General features: G+C 51.6%; 1 protein-coding gene across 2 annotated transcripts in view; it reads right to left on the bottom strand.

Annotated features, from left to right (window-relative positions):
• Positions 1 to 20807, bottom strand: part of MYO5B (myosin VB) — a 289752-nt gene that overhangs the window by 50446 nt on the left and 218499 nt on the right. For both annotated transcript variants that reach the window (XM_072952259.1, XM_072952258.1), the window contains exons 15-20: positions 20652 to 20792; positions 19721 to 19818; positions 17246 to 17332; positions 8484 to 8595; positions 3050 to 3261; positions 812 to 968 (exon numbers count right to left, since the gene is read on the bottom strand). In XM_072952259.1, coding sequence (XP_072808360.1) covers positions 812 to 968; positions 3050 to 3261; positions 8484 to 8595; positions 17246 to 17332; positions 19721 to 19818; positions 20652 to 20792 — 807 coding nt within the window. The remainder of the gene's footprint in view (positions 1 to 811; positions 969 to 3049; positions 3262 to 8483; positions 8596 to 17245; positions 17333 to 19720; positions 19819 to 20651; positions 20793 to 20807) is intronic.

The following is a 20807-nucleotide window of genomic DNA, read 5'->3' as shown; positions in this document are numbered from 1 at the left end:
ACCCCTGCTCTCAAGTCTGCCTGAGCCCAAGGTGGGTCAGGAGGCCCTGCTCCAGCTGACTGCGTGCCCTTGGGCAGGTGACTCAGCTTCTCCGAGCATTTCACAGCTGTTAAAGGGGCACAGCGATATGCATCTTTCCTGTCTGAGATGGTTAATCTTATGTCTCAACTTGACTGGCCCTGGGGGCCCAGGTTAAAGACTGCCCCTGGGTGTGTCTGTGAGGATGTCTCCAGAGAGATGAGTAGTGGAACTGGCAGACTCAGTAAAGTGGGCTGCCCTCCCCTGTGTAGTGGGCATCGTCCGATCCCCTAGGGGCCTGAATAGAACAAGAGGTGGAGGAAGGAGAATTCGCCTTTTTCCTGCCTCACAGCTGAGCTGGGACATTTCATCTCATCTTTTCCTACCCTTGGACTGGGATTTGTACCATTGACTTGCTGGTTCTCAGGCCTTCACACTCGGGCTGAATGACACCCCTGGCTTTCCTGGGTCTCCAGCTGGCAGATGGGAGACGGGGGCTGCTCAGCCCCCATAACTGCATGAGCCCATTCCTCATGGTAAACCTCTGTGTGAACACACACGCATGTGCACACACACGCATGTGCACACACACACGTATCTCCTGTTGGCTCTGTCTCTCCGGAGAGCCCTAAAATGCTTCACCTCATGAGATTCCTGTCGAGATGCAGGGAAAGCAGGGCTGCGAAGTTACTTAAAAAAACTGAGAAGTGCCCAACATTTATGCTGGTGCCAATCCACCTGCTGCTGCTTTAGATCTGAGCTTGCAGCCTGAGTCCCCAGGGGGGCTACACACCTGGTGGTAGATTCTCCGCACAAACAGGCCCCGAGCGAAGGCCTGGATGACGATGGCAGCCCTGCGGACCCTCTGGTAGGCCCGGCGGGCCCTCCGCATGCGGCACTGCTTCTGGAGCACCACGGCCGCCCGGGTCCTCCGCATGTGCGTGGCCAGCCTGTGGAGGGAGAGACGCGGGGGCCAGGCTGGGAGAGGCCTCTAGGCTGCTAATGAACTCAAGCCCTCCCACCTTGGCCCTGCCTGGACACCCCCAGGCCAAGCCAACTTTCAGCACCCTTTCCGACCCTAGCAAGGCCTTGGGGACTTGAAAGTCAGCTCAGAACAGCAAAACTGGCTTCCTCGCTGTCCACCAAGTCTTCCCACATGTTTGAAACTCGGTCTAAGTCTGATCAACTCTGTGGTCCTCATCTGTGCACTCTCCACCTGCAAGCCCCTCCTGCGACCTGGGCGGTCCTCAACGACATCACATGTGCACTCTTCTGTCTGTCCCTGGACCTCACTGGGCTTGGAGATAGCAGGGGCCGCATCTCAGGCATCCTTGTACCCTCTACTGAAACCCCCTAATCTAGTACCGGGCCCAGAATAGTAGTGCTTGGTTGAGTATTTGCTGAATGAATAAAACCTCCTTAGGCCTGCAGCGAGCCCTCCTTGTTTCCTCATCTCCCAGCCCTTTCCGCCCAGGACGCAGTGCACGTGGACACCTACTTTCCTCTTTCATTTCCACATTCCTCATCTCACCCTCCAGGACAGACATAAAGTCAGTCCCACACTTTTTACCCTCCTCAAGGGCTTTGTCTGGAGCCAGGCTCATAGCAAGTGCTCCATTAGAGACTCAGAATAGTAAAAGCTAGAAGGGATCTGAAAAATCACCTGGTGCAGCTCCAGGTTGGAGGTGACCCACTCAGCCCGGCTCTGCTTGCTGACACGAGCCTGATTCCCAGCCCAGCTCTCCCTGAACTCTGTCCACATGCGGGCCCTGCACACCCACTAGAATTCAAACTCCCTGCGGGGAGAACGCAGGCCAGCTTGGTTTTATACCCTTAGCATCCACTGCGCAGGAGTGAGCCCCCGTGCAGAAAGCTGCTCAGTGATAATTAGTGTTGCTACTACTGACAACCCTCTCATTTCTATAGCTTTTGTTCCAGAGACCATCTCTCAGCTGCTCCCAGGTAATTAATGGCGTTCATCATCTCTGGTTATGCTCGGATAAACAGCCAATGGCAAGGACATGAGGGGGAGCAGGAGCAATCTTCTAACTTTGTGGTACAAAGGGTGCCTGCTCTGGGCTTGTTTTTTTACATTCAAGCAGAGATGCCTGAGCAGCCACCTGTGAAACTGTGGCTTCCCAGTGCAAGGCTTCCTGATAATTACTGTCACTTCTCCAGGGACATTTGTATTTGCAGAGGTCAGTGATTTTTTTTTTAATGGAGGTACTGAGGATTGAACCCAGGATCTAACCCAGCGTGCTAAGCATGCGCCTGACCACTGAGCTATACCCACCCCACCTCCCAGAAGTCACTGACTTTGAACCAGAGCTGGGTCCCAAATCTGATGACCTGTGTAAAGGCCCGGTGGTGGGTTTAACGGGGGCCGGTGTCCTCCGCATACATCTCACTGTAGACACTCATACCGCCTCAGTGCTCCATCAACCCAACGACATCACTTAGGAGGGGGCAGGTAAAGCAGCGTCCTCTGCGTGGTGCTGGGCTGGGAGCCTGTAGGTAGCTGCTTGCGGTCAGACAAGTCTCACCGTCTCCGTGCTGGCTGAGTGCAACAACTCATAGAAGGAAGCTCCCCAGGCTTTTCCAGCCCTAATTACCCAACTCCCAAGGAATTCTGAAACTAGTGGTGTAAATCATGAAGCCGAGGATACATTAACTGTGACAGAAAGGCTGAATTTGTTTCTTTTCCTGGAGGAAGACTGTTCTACTTAGGAGTTTACGCAAAGGGAAAATGGTGGTTTTGTGGCAAAAGCAGCCAGCCCGAGGCTAGCACTGGTGGGATGGCACAGACCAGGCAAGTCAAGAGACCTGAGAACTAGACTCACCGGCCCAAGTGAGAAGCGCGTGAGAGAAATGGGCCCAGCAGCTGGGAGAAAGCTGGACACAGACAGGACGCAGCAGGAACCACTCTAACTACAGGGGCTGAGAGAGGCCAGCCAGCTCAGAGCCGGTCCTGACCCTGCCCCCCGCCCTTACCACCAATCTGCCACCTTAGATGCGCCCCAGCTCGGCTCACCTGCGGGCCAGGAGTCCTCGGCAGTACCTCTGCAGGGTTAAGGTAGCCGCCCTCAGCCTGCGGTACTTCACCTTCTGCAGCCAGCCTCGGACAGTTTTCTGGATCATGATGGTGGCCGCCCGGAACTTGTCAGCCCGAAGCTTCTCGAGGTAGGCCACCTGGCCCGCCCGGAAGAAGATCTTGGTGCGGCCAAACTGGAACTTGTCAGGATCCTTTCCGAGGCAGGGAGGAGAACCGGTTCATCATCCGTGAGCAGCAAGGGAAAGTGCCCCACCGCCCCAGTTCCTCCGGCGCGCAACTCCCTTGCCAGAGCTCACATGCCCCTGCTCCTTCAACAAACACTGAGAGTGAGTATGTGCCAGACGCCGAGTCCGCCCCTGCTAGTGGTCAGACACTGGAATGCAGCAGGGAGAAGGAGGCCTGCCCTCAAGCAGCTGACATCACGGTGAGGGAGACGGACAAGCCAACAGGGACACAGGACGTTTTCAGGGAGCGGTGAGGATTATGAAGACAGTAAACGGGGGGCTGGCTGGAGGATGGGATGCCAGTGTTTAAATAGGCTAACCGAGGAAGGCATTTCCAGGGAGGTGATATTTGAGCAGAGACCTGAATGAGGTGAAAGGAGGCAGGCACGGGAAATTATGCATATGTTGCAAATAACCCCCAAACACATTTATTTGGTCTCTAAGTTGTGAGATTTTTTGAGACATGTCATTGCTGTCTTTTATTACATCTATTTAGGTTAATTTTTTTTTTTTTGGTGAGGGGGCAGGTAATTAAATTTATTTATTAATTTTTTAAGTGGAGGTACTGGGGATTGAACCCCAGGATCTCATGCATGCTAAGCACACACTCTACCACTGAGCTATACCCTTCCCTGAATATATTTAGGTAAAAATCAGTTGCCCTTCCCTGCGCTCGCCCTGGTGGGTGAGGGAAGATGACCAGCAGCGTGCGTGTGGACAAGCCTGGGACAGAACACGCCTTAGGGAGCCCACAGGAACCGAGCGCTCTCTGTAAATAAACTTCATCTAACTGCCCACTTGGCATGAAGACCATAACAAGGAGGAGATAATGCGCCAAGGTCTGAAGAAAACACAAGAACATGTTTCACGCTGACAAGTGGCTCCGAGATAACGCTGAGTCACCACTCTTCACGGCTGAGCCCCACATGGCTAACGGGAACCTAGTTCTGTCTACAGGGAAGACAGGCTGCCCGAGCCGTGGCTGAGCCGGGACACGGCGTCTGGCTAGACTGCCGCTGACTGCCCCCTCCCCGGCCAGGCTGCCTGGTTCTCATCTCTGCGTCTGCTCAGGGCCCCCAGCTCACGCGGGAAGGCACAGGGGCCAGACTTGGGAGAGGAGCTTCGAGGCAGCCGAGGCCTTGCCCTCACCACTATCCTGCTGGGGAAGGAAAGGGGTTGGGAAGCAAAAGGCGGTGGCTCAGCCCTCACAGTCGGGGACAAGCCTGGCTGCTAGGGCGTCAGCAGAGCCAGGGCCTGGAGGGGCCTGCTGCATCCCGGGAACCATAGTACACAGGTTCCACTTCCTGTTCTGGAAAAAAAATACCAGGAAAAAGGCAATCTGGTCTGCAAAGCCACTATTTTTTTTTTTTTTTTTACAAATAAGTGTTTCTCTGAAGGCCCCACCTGCTACAACTGTCACCACCCGCCTGATGGCTGCAACCTTACCCCACGTGTCTTGAGCACTTCCCCTGCGCAACGCCTGCTTTCTGTAACCCTGAGAACTGACTCTCCTTTTCATATACCAATGAGAGGTCCTCCTTTGAGAACCTCGCTCCAATAATCAGAGACCGAGGGAGTAGAAAGGAAGCTTAGCAAGTGTGAATGAAAAATAATGCAAGCCACATCAGTAAACAAAGAATGCTGAGGCCATCAAGTCGTCAGCTGCTGCCACCACCCCTCAGTGAAGACAGGCAGGCAGCCCAGCCTCTGCAGCTTGAGGGGACTCAGAGTGTGAAAGGACAGGACCCTGGCCCTAGCTCGCTAGCTGCTTGTCAAGAAATGATTTCAATGAGCCCAAACATTTGCTCCTTTCCATACACAGAAAAAACATTCTTTAACTTGAGATGTCTGGCTTTCTTTAACAGTAATCTTTAATGTTCCGACTACCTGGTCTTTGTTGTAAAGCTCCTATATATCCTGGCTCCTTCCCTACCTCTTCAGAGCAGTCCCTCAGAGCGACCTGAGAGGCTGTCATCCAGGGGTCTGAGCGGTTCAAGTCCTCAGAAATGTCCGCCGAACAAAACGTAGCTCTCAACTTCCAGGCTGTGCATTTATTTCAGTCAACACAAGCCATCCCAAGCCACTCCTTTTATTTCAGATGCCTAGAATGGTGAGGTGACTTGTTCAGGGTCTCCCTGAAAAGATCAAGGAGTAGAACCGAAGACCCCAGGACTCCCAGGCCAGAGGTCTCTTCCTACACCATGCCCTCCTGTAATACCGTCTCCTTTCCGCACTTCTACCTACACGGTTCCCAGTGGATGCTTGTTAATAGCCCCCTCACTGTCAGGATAAAGTTCAGGTTTGCGTGACGACCAGGCTCCGTATGATTCCCTCCCGTGATGTCTATCTCATCACACTAGGTAACTGGTCGTCCAGAGGGCAGGGCTCCCTGGTGACGCTCTTTTATAATCCTCGCACGGACCACTCCAGGTTAGAGTACAAGGAAGAACTCAACATGCGTTTGTGAAGTTAAAGAAAAAGACAAACTCAGGCTAAGGAGGAAGGCATTCCTCCGATCCTTGCTGTTGGAGACTATCACTCATGCATAACCTGACACAGCCCCCTGGCTGCCTCCCAATGAACGTGGCCGTGAGGTGCCTATTGCCTGGCCTACATGCCACCCTCGTCACTGCTTCTCTCTTCATCACTCTGTTGCAAGCCGTACTTAGCACTTCCTTAGGCAGGGCAGGAGCTGGCGTGTGCCTGCCTAAGCTAACGTGTGGCTTTGCCAAGTCTCAGCTGCTTCAAGTTCCAGGTCATTTAGCATGAGCACTAGGAGCACTGGTGACTAGATTGCCCCCTCTCCACCACCACCACCAAGGGCAAAAGTCAAAAAGGAGGAAATACAAGCTCTCCAGGGAAGTCTTGAGGCACTGATCCCGATTCCATCTCTCGGACGGATAACCGTGCACAATGACATTCATTAATCAGACTGGATAAGTGGGCAGTGTGGTTTAGACTGTGGGGGTTTCTGAGTCAGTCTACCTCTGCACCTTGGGCAACTTGTATCAGCTTTCTGTGCCTCAGTTTCCTCATCTGTAAAATGGGGATCATGTTCGTATTTCTCTCATTGGCGATGCAAGGATGAGATGAAGTGTGTAAAGAAGCAATTAGAAGAGTGTCTGACTCCTACCAAGTGCTTCATAGTCATTAAGTGAGCCACTGGTGGCAGGTTTCATCAGGACAAGTTCATCTGTCACCTACGTAGCTACCTGTGCCAACTCAGAGCTCCTGTGTCGACCAGTAACTGTGCTAGGAACACAGTGACACTAGGATTCTTGTCATTTCCTTGTTTACAGTCTGGTGGGATGATAAATCCTCAATTACCATACAAAGGGAGGAAGGCAATAATGGAAGACAGAAGCTGAACACTGTTGGCCAATGACTAACTCCAGCAGGGAGGCCAGGAACAGGCTTCACAGACCAGACAGAAAGCATTTTAGAGCTCAGTCTAGAAGGAAAGCAGAACCCAGCCAGCCAGACAGGTGAAAAAGGGAAAAAGCATTTCAGGCAGAAGAAACAGCTCGTATCCATAGACTTTTTTAAGGCAATTCACTTACTCATTCACTCATTCCACAAGGATTTGGTGAGTTACTTCTATGCGTCAGCCCTAGTGCTTGTAACGAGGGGACTGTCCTCTGCACGAGAGGAGACACACCTGGAGCACAGGACAGCACGCTACGGGCTCAGAGAGCGACACAAAGTACTGGAGCTGAGTGCTGGATTGAGGAAAGCAGGGGGCAGAGCCAGCAGGTAAGCCGGGCGCTGATAAGCAGGTGGGCGCCTCGCCAGGGAGAGGGGAGGCAGCTGAGCCAGGCAAGGCCCTGTGGCCTGAGTGCACCCAGGAGAGCCCCCGGGGCAGCGGCACCCTGTCCTGTTAGCGGGTGGGGAGTGGAGTGGGGGAGGCGGAGTCAGCCAGTCTAACCTGGGCCCCTCCAGAGTACCCTCTGTCTGGGAAGCAGGGGTTCTGCTGAGAGCCTGGGGAAATCCAGGGAAGGGAGAGGAAAGGAAGAGTAGAACTAGGGCCTGGACAAAGGAGAAGACAGCCCCATGGCAGGGCGGGCTACGTGCGAGCCTTGACCACAGTAAGAGCCAGCTCCGGTACCAATAAGGAGAAAGCCTCCGGACGCTCCACGTCGACCGGAATCGGCTGACTGTGCACAGAGATTTTCTCACCCGTGAAAAGGGAGCTGTTGAAACGCAGAGACCGAAAGACGCACCACAGCGAAAACTGCAATTAACCAGAGTCCAAATAACCAATCGCAACCTTCACAGTTAAGGAGACCGTCACCCTCTTACTCCCGACTGAATACTTAGCACAGCTCCCTGCACTGTCTACAGCAACAGACTTGAGCAGCTGAGACAACGCTCAGAGGGTGACTGTATCACTTTCACAAAGTAACACATGACCTGAAAAGCTGATCATCTGGCAGTGAGCTACACTCCAGATGAATAGATTTTCCTAGCAAAACAGTACTTGAAAATTACAAATCTTTGATGTAATTCTCTTACTTGCTTAAAGGAAAGATTTTTGATATAATTGAATCCTTTATTGAGATCATCAGGTATCATACTCCACCGTAATCCCTAAATACTCTGAAACTAAGAAATATGTAAGGATCTGCCCCTCAACAAACTCCCCCCCACCAAGAACTCTGCGTTCATAGTTCCCCAGTCTCAGACGTCAGCTGTGAGTTCAGACTGTTTCAATTAAAATGAAATCCACTGTCTCATTTACAACTAGCATCTGGGGGCGGGCCTAGAGAGGAAGATACAGGAAGGGCAGATATCCTCCCCTCCAAGGCTGTGCCTGGGCTCCAGATCAGGAGCCCTAGGTGGTGTACTGGGTGCTGGCAGGTGGGCTGAGCGCTATAGCCTGAGGCTTTGGAGAAGCCAGAGATCCCGGCCAGTGGCTCGTAGCCAGGAGTGGCCTCGCCACGCCCCCGGTGGGCTGCACAAACAATTCCATTTTCTATGTGAGCTGAGATGTGGGAAAGGCTAGTTCTCTAAAACAGTGCAGGGGCTTTTCCTTTACAGTCGCTGGTGTGGGAAAATGGATTAACATCTCAGTAACAGTGTCAGTAAGAGGAAGACCAGAAAGGCAGTTAACCGCCCCCACCTCCCCAATCCTCAGGGCATGGCGGTTGAGCATCCCTGCAGCCTGGCAGCCGTGGACAGACCCAGCTCACCTTGACGAGGCTCTCCAGCACAGACCTGCAGGCGGCCTTCTTGTCTGCGCCAGCAAGCTCTCTCTTCTTGATGAGCACCCGATACCGGTTGAAGAAGTCATGGTAGGCCCACCTGGAGGGAAGACGCGTGCGTCAGGGGACATGCCCAGCCTCTCAGCCACCCCAGGGCCACGGGTGATCTCAGACAGTGCCCCCTGGGGTCAGTATTTCTAGCACAAAGCCCTTTCTCAGAGCAGCAAAATACGTTCCGGGGCATGTCTGTGCTCCCTCAATGCCCTCTGAGAACTGCAGTGTGTAGTTTTATTTCAGAATTGTGGCTGGAAGACCTAAGGAAAAAAGAAAAGTTTTGGAGGCTCCCCTGGGAGGACTGATCAGTGGCAGAATGGCTCACAGGGGGTTTCTGCCCCAAAGTGTGGAGCTCTGTCCACTGCTGCTCAAGTAAGGGACCTTACCCGCAACGCAGCTGGGTTTTTAAATGTGGATTTTCTTAGAAAACTGAAACAGCTCACTGAAAACTTTTTTTTTTAAATGCAGAAAAGTATACGTGGGCAAATAAAAAGAGGCCATATCCTGGAGATACCGCTGTTCACACATGTTGTATAGTTCAGAAGTACTTTCTCCCCAAAGTAGATTTTGCTTATAAGCCCGCCCACCCCTGATCATGAGGGTCATGAAGGCCCACTGTAAAGGAAAGGTCCAGCAGTGCCCAGAAAATAAAGAGCACTTGTAAACTCACTGCCTTGTAAGTAAGTGCTGTTCCACTTTGTTCTGGAAGGAAATCATTAAGAGAGATTTCAGTTTATCCCTTGGTCTCTGAGGAGACCTCTTTAAACAGATGCAGTCTTTTCAATGAGCAAAGATCTTCTAGGCTGGCTCTGCCCCCTTCTTGGGAAAGCTGCCTCCTTTCACAAAGACACTCATACTCTGACCCTTCTGGCCTCTCATCTCTGTTTTCAGGGGTCGCTCACAACCCCCTCAAGGAATCTCACATTCTGTTGCGGTACAATGTCACCCTAAGGAGACTCTGAACTTCCCGTGTAAGTCCCTCTGAAGGTGGATTCAGCCCATGCGTCCCCAATCATTCCATGTCTTCGAGGCATCAGGAGATGCAATGCACACTATCTTCAGGGACACGTGCTGTCCACGTCGCCCATTTGGAAACCACTGAGGTGCTGCCTTGAGACTGTCCATTACTATTTACCATCACCTGTGGCCTTGCTGAGTGACTGTCCAGTTATGCAGATCATCTCCCTCATTCTGCAGTATCAGTGAGGAATAAGTGGACTGCATCTCTTCTCCTGGAGAACATTTACTTTTAAAAGGGGTCCTTTAGAAATTTTATCCAAAGAAACAAGAACCGTGGAATACCAGGTACCACTGTGGGTGGTGGACCAATGTGCTGGGAAGCGGGCTCTAGAACTCCTCTCCTCGCCCCCGACAGTCACATGTGGTCCTGGGGTTCCCCTTTCCGTCCCAGGCCACGCCCCTGTGCTCCCTGGGATGAGAAGGAAAACCAGGGGACCTCCCTGCCTCCCTATCTGCCTCCGTAAACACCGTGCTGGCTTCGTGGAAGACGCCTAACACAGCTATGGGGCTCAGAGAAGGTGCGAGTAACAAAGTGGCTCTTACTCCATCTTACTTTTTTCTCTACATAAAATCGCTTGTGCTAACTTAGTAACAGCTTTACTGAGATAGAACTCACACCCTGTGAAAATGTACCCTCTTACAGTATACAATTCAATAGCTTTTAGCACTTTCGCAAAGTTGGGCAACTATCCCCAATATTGAGTTTCAGAACATTTTCATCACCCTCCAAAGAAACCCCACTGTCAGTCACTTCCGTTCTCCCCTCCCCCCGGACCCTGGCAACCACTAGTCTACTTTGTTTTCACGCTTCGTAAGTCTCTTGCCTTTTCCAGTGGGTTGTGTCTGTCACAAACGCACCGGCTCAGGGGAATGACAGCATCTACTCTGCTCAGACCTGGGTGTGTGCGTGACTCTGCTCGACAGGCTCACAATGTGTGTGGTTCCTTTCAGGAGGGGGTGCAGAGGGTCCTGGAGCCCCAGAGGCCTCTGTTTTAGGGCCTCGGAAGGGGTTCCTGCCCCTGTGCCCTTGGGGACCGTGAACCAAACCTAATTACTGGCCTAATCTAATGGGCTTTAAAAATGGAAACTGTTCAGATTATTTGCCCAGCTAAATGCTGCTTCAATTATTTCAATCAGAAATGTCAAGAAAACTCCTGAGCCCTGACAGACGTAATACTGGCAGCCCAGGAACAGAGAGCTAGGTGGATAAGCTGCCAATCAGATGTGGGTTTTATTTTTAACACGTGCAAAGGCCGTTGACTTTTTTCCAGGCTCTTACTGCCTCAGCCCACAAGTTTTAAATATAGACCCTCTGTCTGCGGATCCTTCCACGTCTGGTAAGATGGATTTGGGCAAAAATCAGTAAGAATGAGAAGTGTCCCGACTCCCCACACCCACCATCAGTGTTTCACCCCTGTAATGCAATCTGCCCTGCCCACCCGGTGGGGTGTGGATTCTCTCTTGAAAGTGGCTCGCCACTTCCTGTCCACATTCTGCATTTCAGTTAATTGTGTGCTCGCCTGCCTTGTTTCTCCCTAGGAGCTTGCAATTTCTCTAGGGGAAATCATTAGAGCAGCATTTCACAGGGCTGAAAACCTTAAATGCTTCTAATTTGAAAACCTCTTAACTGCTGACAGTTCCATAACCCAGGGAGGTTACAGGCTCGAGGACGTTACCAGGGAGTAGGAGATGTGACCGCAAAGGCATCAAGGCCAGCAGAGAACAAGCCTGGAGCAGGGAGGCAGAGAAGGCCACTCTGACGCTGGCCAGCCGTGTGATCTTAGGCCAGTCACAGCCTGGCCTCCTCACCTCCCCGTCTGCAAAATGGAAAGGACATCACCCACCTCACGAGCACCTCCCAACGCTTCCGCAGTCAGTGAGCTCACGGATGTGGAGTGTTGGGAAAGCTGCAACACTTCCTAAAGATCTGAGTTACTCTCCCGCCCTGCCCAAGCCCTGCCCCTTTTCTTAGAAAGCAAAGGCTTCCTCAGACACCTGCACCCAGGTGAAACCTACAGGGGAGGAGGCTGCAGGAAGCATCCTGTCCCCGGAGAAGGGCCTGGGCGGCCCCTCCCTCACTGGGCACCTTGGTAGGGTCTGGGCATGTGCAGGTATCCTTCACCGAAGGACCCAGATCCAATGTGGGTTCCCTTTTCTGTGGACCTCTGTGCTCTGTGAGTTAAATCCTCATGGGAAAGGTTCTCCCATCTGTAAGAAAACTTTCCAAGTGAAGCTAAACAGAGTATGTGATTTTTTCCAAAAGGAGATTTTTTTTAAAAATTGGGGGGGGTGGAATTAGGTTTATTTGTTTATTTTAGAGGAGGCACTGAGTATTGAGCCCAGGACCTATTGCATGCTAAGCATGCACTCTGCCCCTTGAGCTATATACCCTCCCCCCTCAAAAGGATGGAGGATCTGGATGGAAGTTTTTGTGACCATGTAAAAGGCGGGAGAGATCACTCACTACCCCCACAGGCACCCAGGATTTCCTCTGGGCTTCGTCACCACCTTGGAAGCTCTCTCTCACAGCATTTTACGTACTCCTGTCCCATGTGGAACACAGAGATTTCTGCCTCGTTTTAAGGATATTTTTTATACATGTGTTAGCTTCTCTGCCAGATGTGAGCCTCCTTCCCCCAGGCTGCTATGTTTTCTGATACATTTTTAAACCTCCCAGCACCTTCAGTATCTTTATACACAGTCGCTTATTTTTAAAAAACCAGTCTTTTCCTGACTGGCAAAATGATTGGAAGCCCAGCGTTAAACTTTTCTACCAGAGTTTCTCAAGGAGGGCACAGCTGGCTCTGGGGCAGGACGCTTCATCAGCCTGTGGGACAGTCTCCTCCCTGACACAGGACACAGGGCACCTCTGGGCTATCACCCTCCACCCCATTCATCGCAAAAATCTTCATCACAGAACACAGTTCTAGGCCAAGAAACCTTGAGAACACTGACCACGACATCATGACTGCCACCTGCCTCTGCCGTGTGACTCCATTACTTCCTTCCCCCCTCCCACCCCCATCAGGCGGCCTGGAGGCATCCTCTCCCACATGTGGCTCTGTGGCTCGCTGGCCTGGAGATGTCTTTTTAACCAACCCTGGGCCTGGCTGTGCTTCCGTTCCATTTCATACTAGCGGTGGGAGAAGGGCCCATCCTAAGTCTATTACTGGGCCCCAAGTGTGGCCCTAAGGCCGGGCGATACAGAGTTGTGGGGACCTCAAGGACAGAATTCTCGCTCAGCTCTGCTCTCCCTGGATTCAGACTCGCTGGACTTCGATATGACGGTTCCTCTAGAATAAAGGCCTGCCTCCTGCTATGTGCCCCTGGCCTGCTGGGGGGCAGGTGTGCCAGGCGGGCAGAGTAGGCCCCGCTGTGCGGGGAAGGCCAGGACCTGGGATCGCTCTCGGCAAGAACAGGGGCTGCAGAGGCAGCAGGCAAGGCTCGAAGGAGACGAACCAGGGCAAGAGCTCAGCAGAGCCCGCCCGTCGGGAAAGATGCTCCCCCGTCACAAGCCCCTCAGGCCTCAAGACGTAGGTGGCGGTTACACTTCTGTGGATGGTGGAGCACACACAGCAGGGTGGTATCCTGCTTGACTGAGTTCCCATCTGGAGCCCAGTCCTGGATTTAACGTCTAGCTGTGGGAACAACCCACGAACACGCCTGCCTGAGCGGCCCCACTGGGCCAGTGTGAACAGATGGGCTGGACCTGCCGGGCCGGCAGCGCTCCGCCTCCCTTCTCCCGGCCGGGTTTCCTCATGCGGAGACTGGCTGGTTTGGACAAACTGTGAGTTTGCGGGGCAGAGGTGTTTGGCCCGGCTGTGGTGCCCACTAACCAGGACCAATGGACTCTCTCTGGATACTGAGCTGTGGGAACGGTTTTTCTTATGGCCACCAAGCACCATATTCTTCTCTTATCCCTTTTGAAGAAACAAACCAGAAGAGAAATAAATGATGTTGGAGACAGAAGTTTTCTTTGGAACTGTATCAAGGATGGACACACTTTTCAAAGGGACACAAGAGGCCAGAATCAGAGAGGAGAAGGCACTCTGTAGAAGACTCATAAGTGAAGGCGTCCTTAACCTACAGGCACCTGGTAGGAGGGCTCCACCCCTTTCTGTCTGGGAGGGTTAATCTGATCACTTAACTCTTATGGGATTTATTTTGTCATCCTAAAATGGATGTGATAAACCCTTATCTTGTCTACCTTAAAAGAGTCAACATGATCTTTTCAACAAATGGTGCTGGGACAACTGGAATCTGTATGCAGAAGAGTGAGGCTGGACCTCCACTTCACATTGCACACATAAATCAACTGAAATGGATTACTAAAACTACAAAACTCTTAGAAGAAAACATAGGTATAAATCTTTGTGATCTTGGATTGGACAATCAACCAAAGGAAGACAGATACACTGGACTTCGTCTAAACTAAGCTTTTACGCTTCTAAGGACACCATCAAGAAAGTGAAAAGACAGTCCACAGAAGGGGAGAAAATATTTGCCAGTCATGTAACTGATAAGCATCTATTATCTTGTTATGTAAAGAACTCCTACAAACCAACACCAAAAAGACAAATAACCCAATTAAAAAATGGGCAAATGATCTGAATACACATTTCTCCAAACAAGATATATGAATGGCCAATAAACACATGGAAAGATGCTCAACTTCATTAACCATCAGGGAACTGAAAATCAAAATCACAATGGGATGGCATCTGACATCCACCAGGATGGCTACAAAAAAAGACAACAAGTGCTGGTAAGAATGTATGTAAATGGGAAGCCCCATCCATTGCTGCCAAGAATGAAAAATGGTGCAGCCGTGGTGAAAAACAGTGGCAGCTTCTCAAGAGTAAAGAGCTACCATATAACCCAGCAACCCCACTCCTAGGTAAACAGCCAAGAGAAACAAAAATACATGTGCACACAAAAACATGTGCACGAGTATTCATAGAAGCATTGTTCATACTTGTTAGGAAGTGGGAATAACCCAAATGTCCATCAGCTGATGAGTGGATAAAATAAAATGCAGTATATCCTTACAGTAAAATAGTGTTCAGCAACATAAAGGAATAAAGTTCTGATAAATATCTGCTACCAACATGGATGAACCCTGAAAACATCATCCTAAGTGAAAAAAGCCAGACACAAAGGCCACTTATTACATGCTTCCATTAATATGAAATATCCAGAATAGGCAAATTTACATAAAGAAAGTAGACTGGTGCTTGCCAGGGCCAGACGGATGGCGAAAGGCGTAGTGACTACTAATGGGTACAGGGTTTCTGTGGGGGGTAATTAAAATACTCTGAATTAGATAGCAGTGATGGCTGCACCACTGAAAATAATGAACATCACCAAATTGCATACTTTAAAACGATAATTTTATAGGACCTGAATCATATCTCAACTTAAAAAGTCAACGTGATGAACAAATGACATGAGGTTTGTGGGGGGTGGTCTTCACAAAGTAATTCACAAACGTCAGATTTGTCATCATTACTTCCGCACTGATACTCATGGGTAAGTTCCCATGCAGAAGTGGCAGGGCGCTCACCCACCATGGACACCCCATATCTGCCTTCCCCCTTTATCCCTTCCTTATGTCCTGGGCCTCCCAGGCTCACATTCAGAGGTAGCCCTGGGTCTGCAGGTCCTAAGCTTTGCTGCGGAGAAAGGGAGATAAAATCCTTCCCCACTGGCTCTGAGCTGGAGCTGGGACATGAAGTAAGGACAGCGGAAAATCTAGTCAGTCCAGGCACCGCCCACATACGACCATGGGGCCAGTTTACCAGCGACCAGCACTTGCCTCCAGGGAAGAGCTGCAAGGCAGGATGCATTTAAAAATCACTGGGAAACACTGACAAAGGCAGATGTACAAGTCTGCGGTGGGGAGGGGGTTCTGCTTTCTGAAACATTCCCACATGACTGCGACGCACAGCATGGTCAAGAGCCTCGTGTCAGACTCTGGTCCAAGGAAATGAGCGCAGGGCTCGGGGTGGGAGGTGGGGGCAGAGCTAAAGGCGGTTAGAGCTGAGAGAAACAGTTATTCCCTCCAAAATAAGTTCTATGATTGTCTTTCCTGGGGGGCTTTTTAAATAACAAGGCAAGTAAGCATGTGTCTGTTTAATCATGATTGAACAGGAAGGAGAACCAAGCAATTTCTCAAGCCTCCATCTAGTTCTCAACCCTCTGCTATTCAGTCCATAAGGGGCAGGTGGATAGAAGTTGGGGGAGGAATGGCAATTTTTCAGAAAGTACCACTGAGCTTTACTGAAGTGAAGAAGAGACGAAGTGAAGATTTATGATGATTTTTTCCCCTAAAATATAAATAGTGCATATTCAAGCAGCATCCCCCCAACACACTTGTTCTGGTTAAATGGAATTGGCTTCATGATTCCTCCAGGACACAAGGAAGAGGGGCACAGATGACTCCACAGGCCTAACACACATAAGGGGGAGCCAGGAGCCAGGTGCTGGTGGACGAGCCCGCCTTCCTGGATGGTGCATTAATCACAGTGCTTTATGTATGTGATCATGGACATATTTCTTAGCCACTGCAGTGCATTTCAAATTGAATGATATATTTTCATTTTAAATCAGACTCACAGAGGGTCATAATTCTTAGGATAAAAATAGATAGGTAGGGTGAAGTCTGCAGCTGGGGTGAGGAAGCACCAGAGAGTCGCTGCCAGCCTGCATTCGTCCTCCCTGGCTTGGTGGAATCTGGGGGCATTGGGCCTAAGTTAATTTCGCAACAGGGCTAGGAGTTCCACACCCAGGGAGTGGATGGATGCAGGAACTTGGCCTGAAAACCCAGCTGAAAAGGGATGCTTTCTACGTGTGCTCCCGGGGAAGAGCCCCCTGGACATTTCATCACAAGTCCCTGCGATCCTGGACCATGCGTTCTCTTTCCCTTTGCCATTTTCTTCCCTGTAAAGTGATACCTGCCCCTCGGCCACTGAAGTAGGGGAAACACAGGAAAACACTTTATAAAAGTTGTTATCCCCCTAAATCCAAGAAGCCGTTCGAGTTTCCTTTGGAGACAGCTGTGCAAAGTTGTGGCTACCGGACAAGCTAATGCAAGTGAACTCACGTGGCTGTGTTGAGTCTCAGGAGACAAGGAAGGTGAATTCTTTTTGTGATGACCCCAAGTCTGCTCAGGTCCCTCTGGTCCCACTAAGGTCTCCCCAAGTCAGGTAAACAAAACGACTGCTCAGCTCTACACTGAGGGAGCTCACGTGACACTTGTGTGTTTCCTTCAGTGGCAGACACCTTGACAGGCACACAGTATCTATTAACCCTTACTCACTTTATCCCCAGACACAGCAGACACGCACCAGCCTCCTGGACGAAGCTGCCAGGTAGTACTTTTTTTTTAACCAGTGAGGTCACTCCACGCTGTTACCACGGTTGGCAGGTACAGAGTTAGGCGATGTGCAGAGTCAGAGACTACAGGTGTGGGGGCTTGGCCTGAAGCAGGGTCTAGGGTTAACCATCAGGAGGATGTTACTGGGGACACCCACACTTCTCAGGCCAAACTGAAATTCCTTTATCTGTCAGCATCCTGCTTGAGCTCTCTGTGTTGGGGAACTTTTAGGGGGCTCTGTCTCTGGCTGACAGCACACAGGAGAGCTCCCTGTGGAGCCAGACTCCGGTGCACACCGTACCTGGATGGGTAGCCAGCTGCACTGATTCGAATGGTCTCCAACACACCACACGCTCTGAGCTGCTGCACTGCTCTCTTCGGGTCAAAGCTGCAAAACACAAGACAGGCAATGAGTGGCCAAACTGGCAAAGACATGGGGCAGGGGAGAGGGAGAGACCACCCCTTCCTGCACCAGGGTATAGGCACCGTGCATCCTGGAGCTCAAGGTCAGGGGCCAAGCACAGAATACAAGATGGTGACAGGCTGCACCTGAGGCATTGCAGTATCTCGGTTCTGTGCACATCCTCATCCAGGATACTCCTCTTCTTTGCCTACCTGCATTCTGTCCGCCCTCCAAGACTCGGAGGGAGACAGCACTTTCCTTCTAGAATGTCAATATCATGTATTTTAATGACACAAATTCTTACACTTGTCGCAAATAATCCCATCTCCTTGCATTCTTCCATCAGGATAATTATTGTTTTTTTAGCCACAACTATCGGAAAGCGAGAGGTAAAGGACCAGCTCGGGATTAGTCAAACAACTGGTAGATTTCCTGACAGTTCTGTATTCTCCCCACTTTATCGGGAGGAAGCTTTTGGTCCTGTAGGTAAAGGCGGGTCTTTGAAAAATGGGCTTTAGGATTAGAAAAGTCCCTTTTAAAGTCCCCAGTGTCTTCTCTCAATGGGGAGGAGAGACTCAGCCAAAGGATCCAGCACGTGGAGGGCGCCCGGCTGCTGCGACGCACAGGCTGCTCAAGGTCACGCCGGCTGGGGGCAGAGCTGGTGCCCAGCCAGGCTCCCCTCTCCTGGGCCCAGCACGCTGCTCCTGCCCTTCACACAGAATCTACGTCTTTCACACATGCTGCTTTTCTAACAGCCTCTTTTCTTCTGGAGGCAGCTGGTAAACAGATGCCACATGGGGGGAATTCCTAAGTGTGTCTCAGCAACTCGGAGGAAGGGGAGGCAGGGAAAAGAGTGAAAAATCACCATGCCTCCAAGAAGGCTGATTCAGTACTGTCTTCCCAACCTTTCCCAGGACAAGGCCCCTGTGAGTGGAAGTCAAGCCTTATTAACTGATACAAACTGCAGAAGGCAGTTCAGATATTCATTCTGAGGGTCAGAGTTGCCAACATAAATTATTTCACAGAGACATATCCTGCCAGGACCAAAAAGGAAGTCAGAAAGATGGCAAGAAAGTGGTTTAAAAATGTAAAAATATATCTCCTCCAGCCAGAGGGAACAGCACGTGCAGAGGCTCGGGGCAACAGAAGGGGCTGCAGAGCCAAGTGGGAGACCAGCCTGAAAGCTCAGGGCAGCATTCCAGGTAAGAAATGAGGACAGTCTAACACAAGGTGGTAGTGGAAGGAAGAGACAAGGGAGACCAGGGTGAGAAATTTTCCAGTAGACTCCACGGGACTGTGACAATGATTAGACCCTGGGGAGTGAGGGGAAAGGAAGAATCCAGGGTCACGCTATCCCGTATGGTAGCCACCAGCCACTTGTGGGTATTTGAAAGTAATTAAAATGAAAATAAGAATGCACTTTCTCAGTCACACAAGCCACACTCCAAGAACTCAGCAGCCACATTGTCTAGTGGCTACCACGCTGGTCAATGCAGGTCACAGAACAGTTCCATCACCACTGGACAGCACTGGTCCAGATCGACCTCAGGGTTCTGGTTTGGAAGACCAGGTTTGGTGGGTGGTTGAGATGTTGGGAAATTATTATGCGGTTTGCTACAATGGAGACCAAATACGGAGGAACCATTCTGGGGGGTAAGGGGTGAGAGGGGGGCCATGAGTCTGGTTTCAGACACGTCGAATGTGAGGAGGCTGAAGCCACAGCAGGCCTGCAGAAGTGCCAGACCAGACACACAAACCAGAGACAACAAAGATTTTGAGGAGTCACTGTTACAGAGATTTGGGTGAGGACAATCATGTGAGCGGGGATGGAAATAGAAGACGTTCAAGGTGGGAGCAGTGGCAGAATTTGCATCAGAGTCAGCTGAGGTGGGAGGGAAGGTGAGCAAGTGTGGACAACTCTGGAAGCTCAAGGGGAGAAGGATGGGAGAAACGGGACCATCTGCAGGTCTTGTCACTCGACACACCACTCGAGGTTACGTTTCCTCAGTCAAGAGGCCTTCCCTGAGCACTCAGCGACGCTGTCTCTGAACCGATCATTCGCTGTGAGACGCGCTCGCGCCTGCATTTAACGGCCCACTTCTAAGTGGTTCTGTGATTCGTGGGCACGTTCAACAGCACTGTAAGCAACGTGGGATCGGGGAATCGCATCTTCTCCCCTCACCGACCCTCCTGACGGTGGACAGGTGGGGCCTGGATTCTGCACATAAACCATCTGGGGAGCAGATCAACCACTCTCCCTGCTGAAGACTGCCGACCCCGTGCCCCACGGACGCCCCGGCCCCTGTTCCCCTTGAACGTCCAGGGACACACGAGCGTGGGCGTGGCTGGCGGCCGGGCCCCCCGGGCACTCACTGGAAGGGCAGCTTCTCGTCGTTGGGTTTGATGCAGCGGACGTAGTGCGGCGTCGTGGCGTTCAGGGTCTCCATGAGCAGGTGCAGGGAGGTGCGGAACTGGGGAGACAAAAGGCAGTGTCTGGTGATTGATTCACCTTTAGCCTTTTGTGGCTGAGGTTGAAACATGAAGGAGCACCCACAGAGGGCTGGTGGCAGCTGGTGGGACCTTGTTGATCATTACTGTTGATCCAGAAGGACCGGAAGGCACTCAGGGACCGGCTGTGACAGCCTGCCCCACTTTATGACAAAACTAAGTCCCTGCCGTGTTCTGGCACCAGGGCTCCTCCAGGCTCGTGGGCAGAGACGGCTTCTGACGCATCAGCGCCCTGATCAGACAAGAGAAGGTGAGCGAGTGCTGAGAGTGGGAAGGGATGGTCACTGTGACTGGGGGCCCATGGCTCCTCAACGTGAGGCCCGCAGCCCTGACGTGCGGTGCCCAGGCACCTGGACATCACTGCATCAACAGGAAATGCCCAGAGGAGGAAAGCCACCGAAGCAGAAAGGTGAGTGGTTGCCAGGGCTCAACAGGCACTCTCTTCTCGTGGGAGAGACGCTGGACGTAAAACCCCAGAGAGACACCACAGCAGGGTATTTACCCGTCCTGGCCCAACTGCACCTCTAGACCTCGGGCCTTGCCCACAGGTGTCTTTGGTCCTGTAACACAGCCCCACCACAGGGGTTAAATGCACGTGTGGGGCTAGAGTGGCCTCCTCTTTCCCGCAGTTCCCTCCTACAAAGGGCACAGTAAGACTGAGTTGGGTGCCGGGGGTGAGGACGCCGAGTCCACTCTGGCCTCCCTGACTCTGCACCCACACCTTCACCTACAAGAGCGGCAGCCCCGCCACACGAGCCGTGGCTCACAGCCCCCTGCCTTGAGGCTGAGGGCTGACCTGGTGGCCCACAGTTTTCTTGTGCTCCTTGTTGGAGGCCTTCAGGGGGGTTCTGGCAGAGCGAACGTTGACCTTTGAAGACGTGGCGGTGGCAGGAGCAGAGTCTCTGTCTTCGTGGAACAAGTCAGCCACCAGTGGGAACTAGAAACAAACACA

Source organism: Vicugna pacos, chromosome 30 (assembly GCF_048564905.1).
Source record: "Vicugna pacos chromosome 30, VicPac4, whole genome shotgun sequence".
Lineage (NCBI taxonomy): Eukaryota > Metazoa > Chordata > Mammalia > Artiodactyla > Camelidae > Vicugna > Vicugna pacos.
This window is presented reverse-complemented; position numbering and strand designations above follow the sequence as displayed.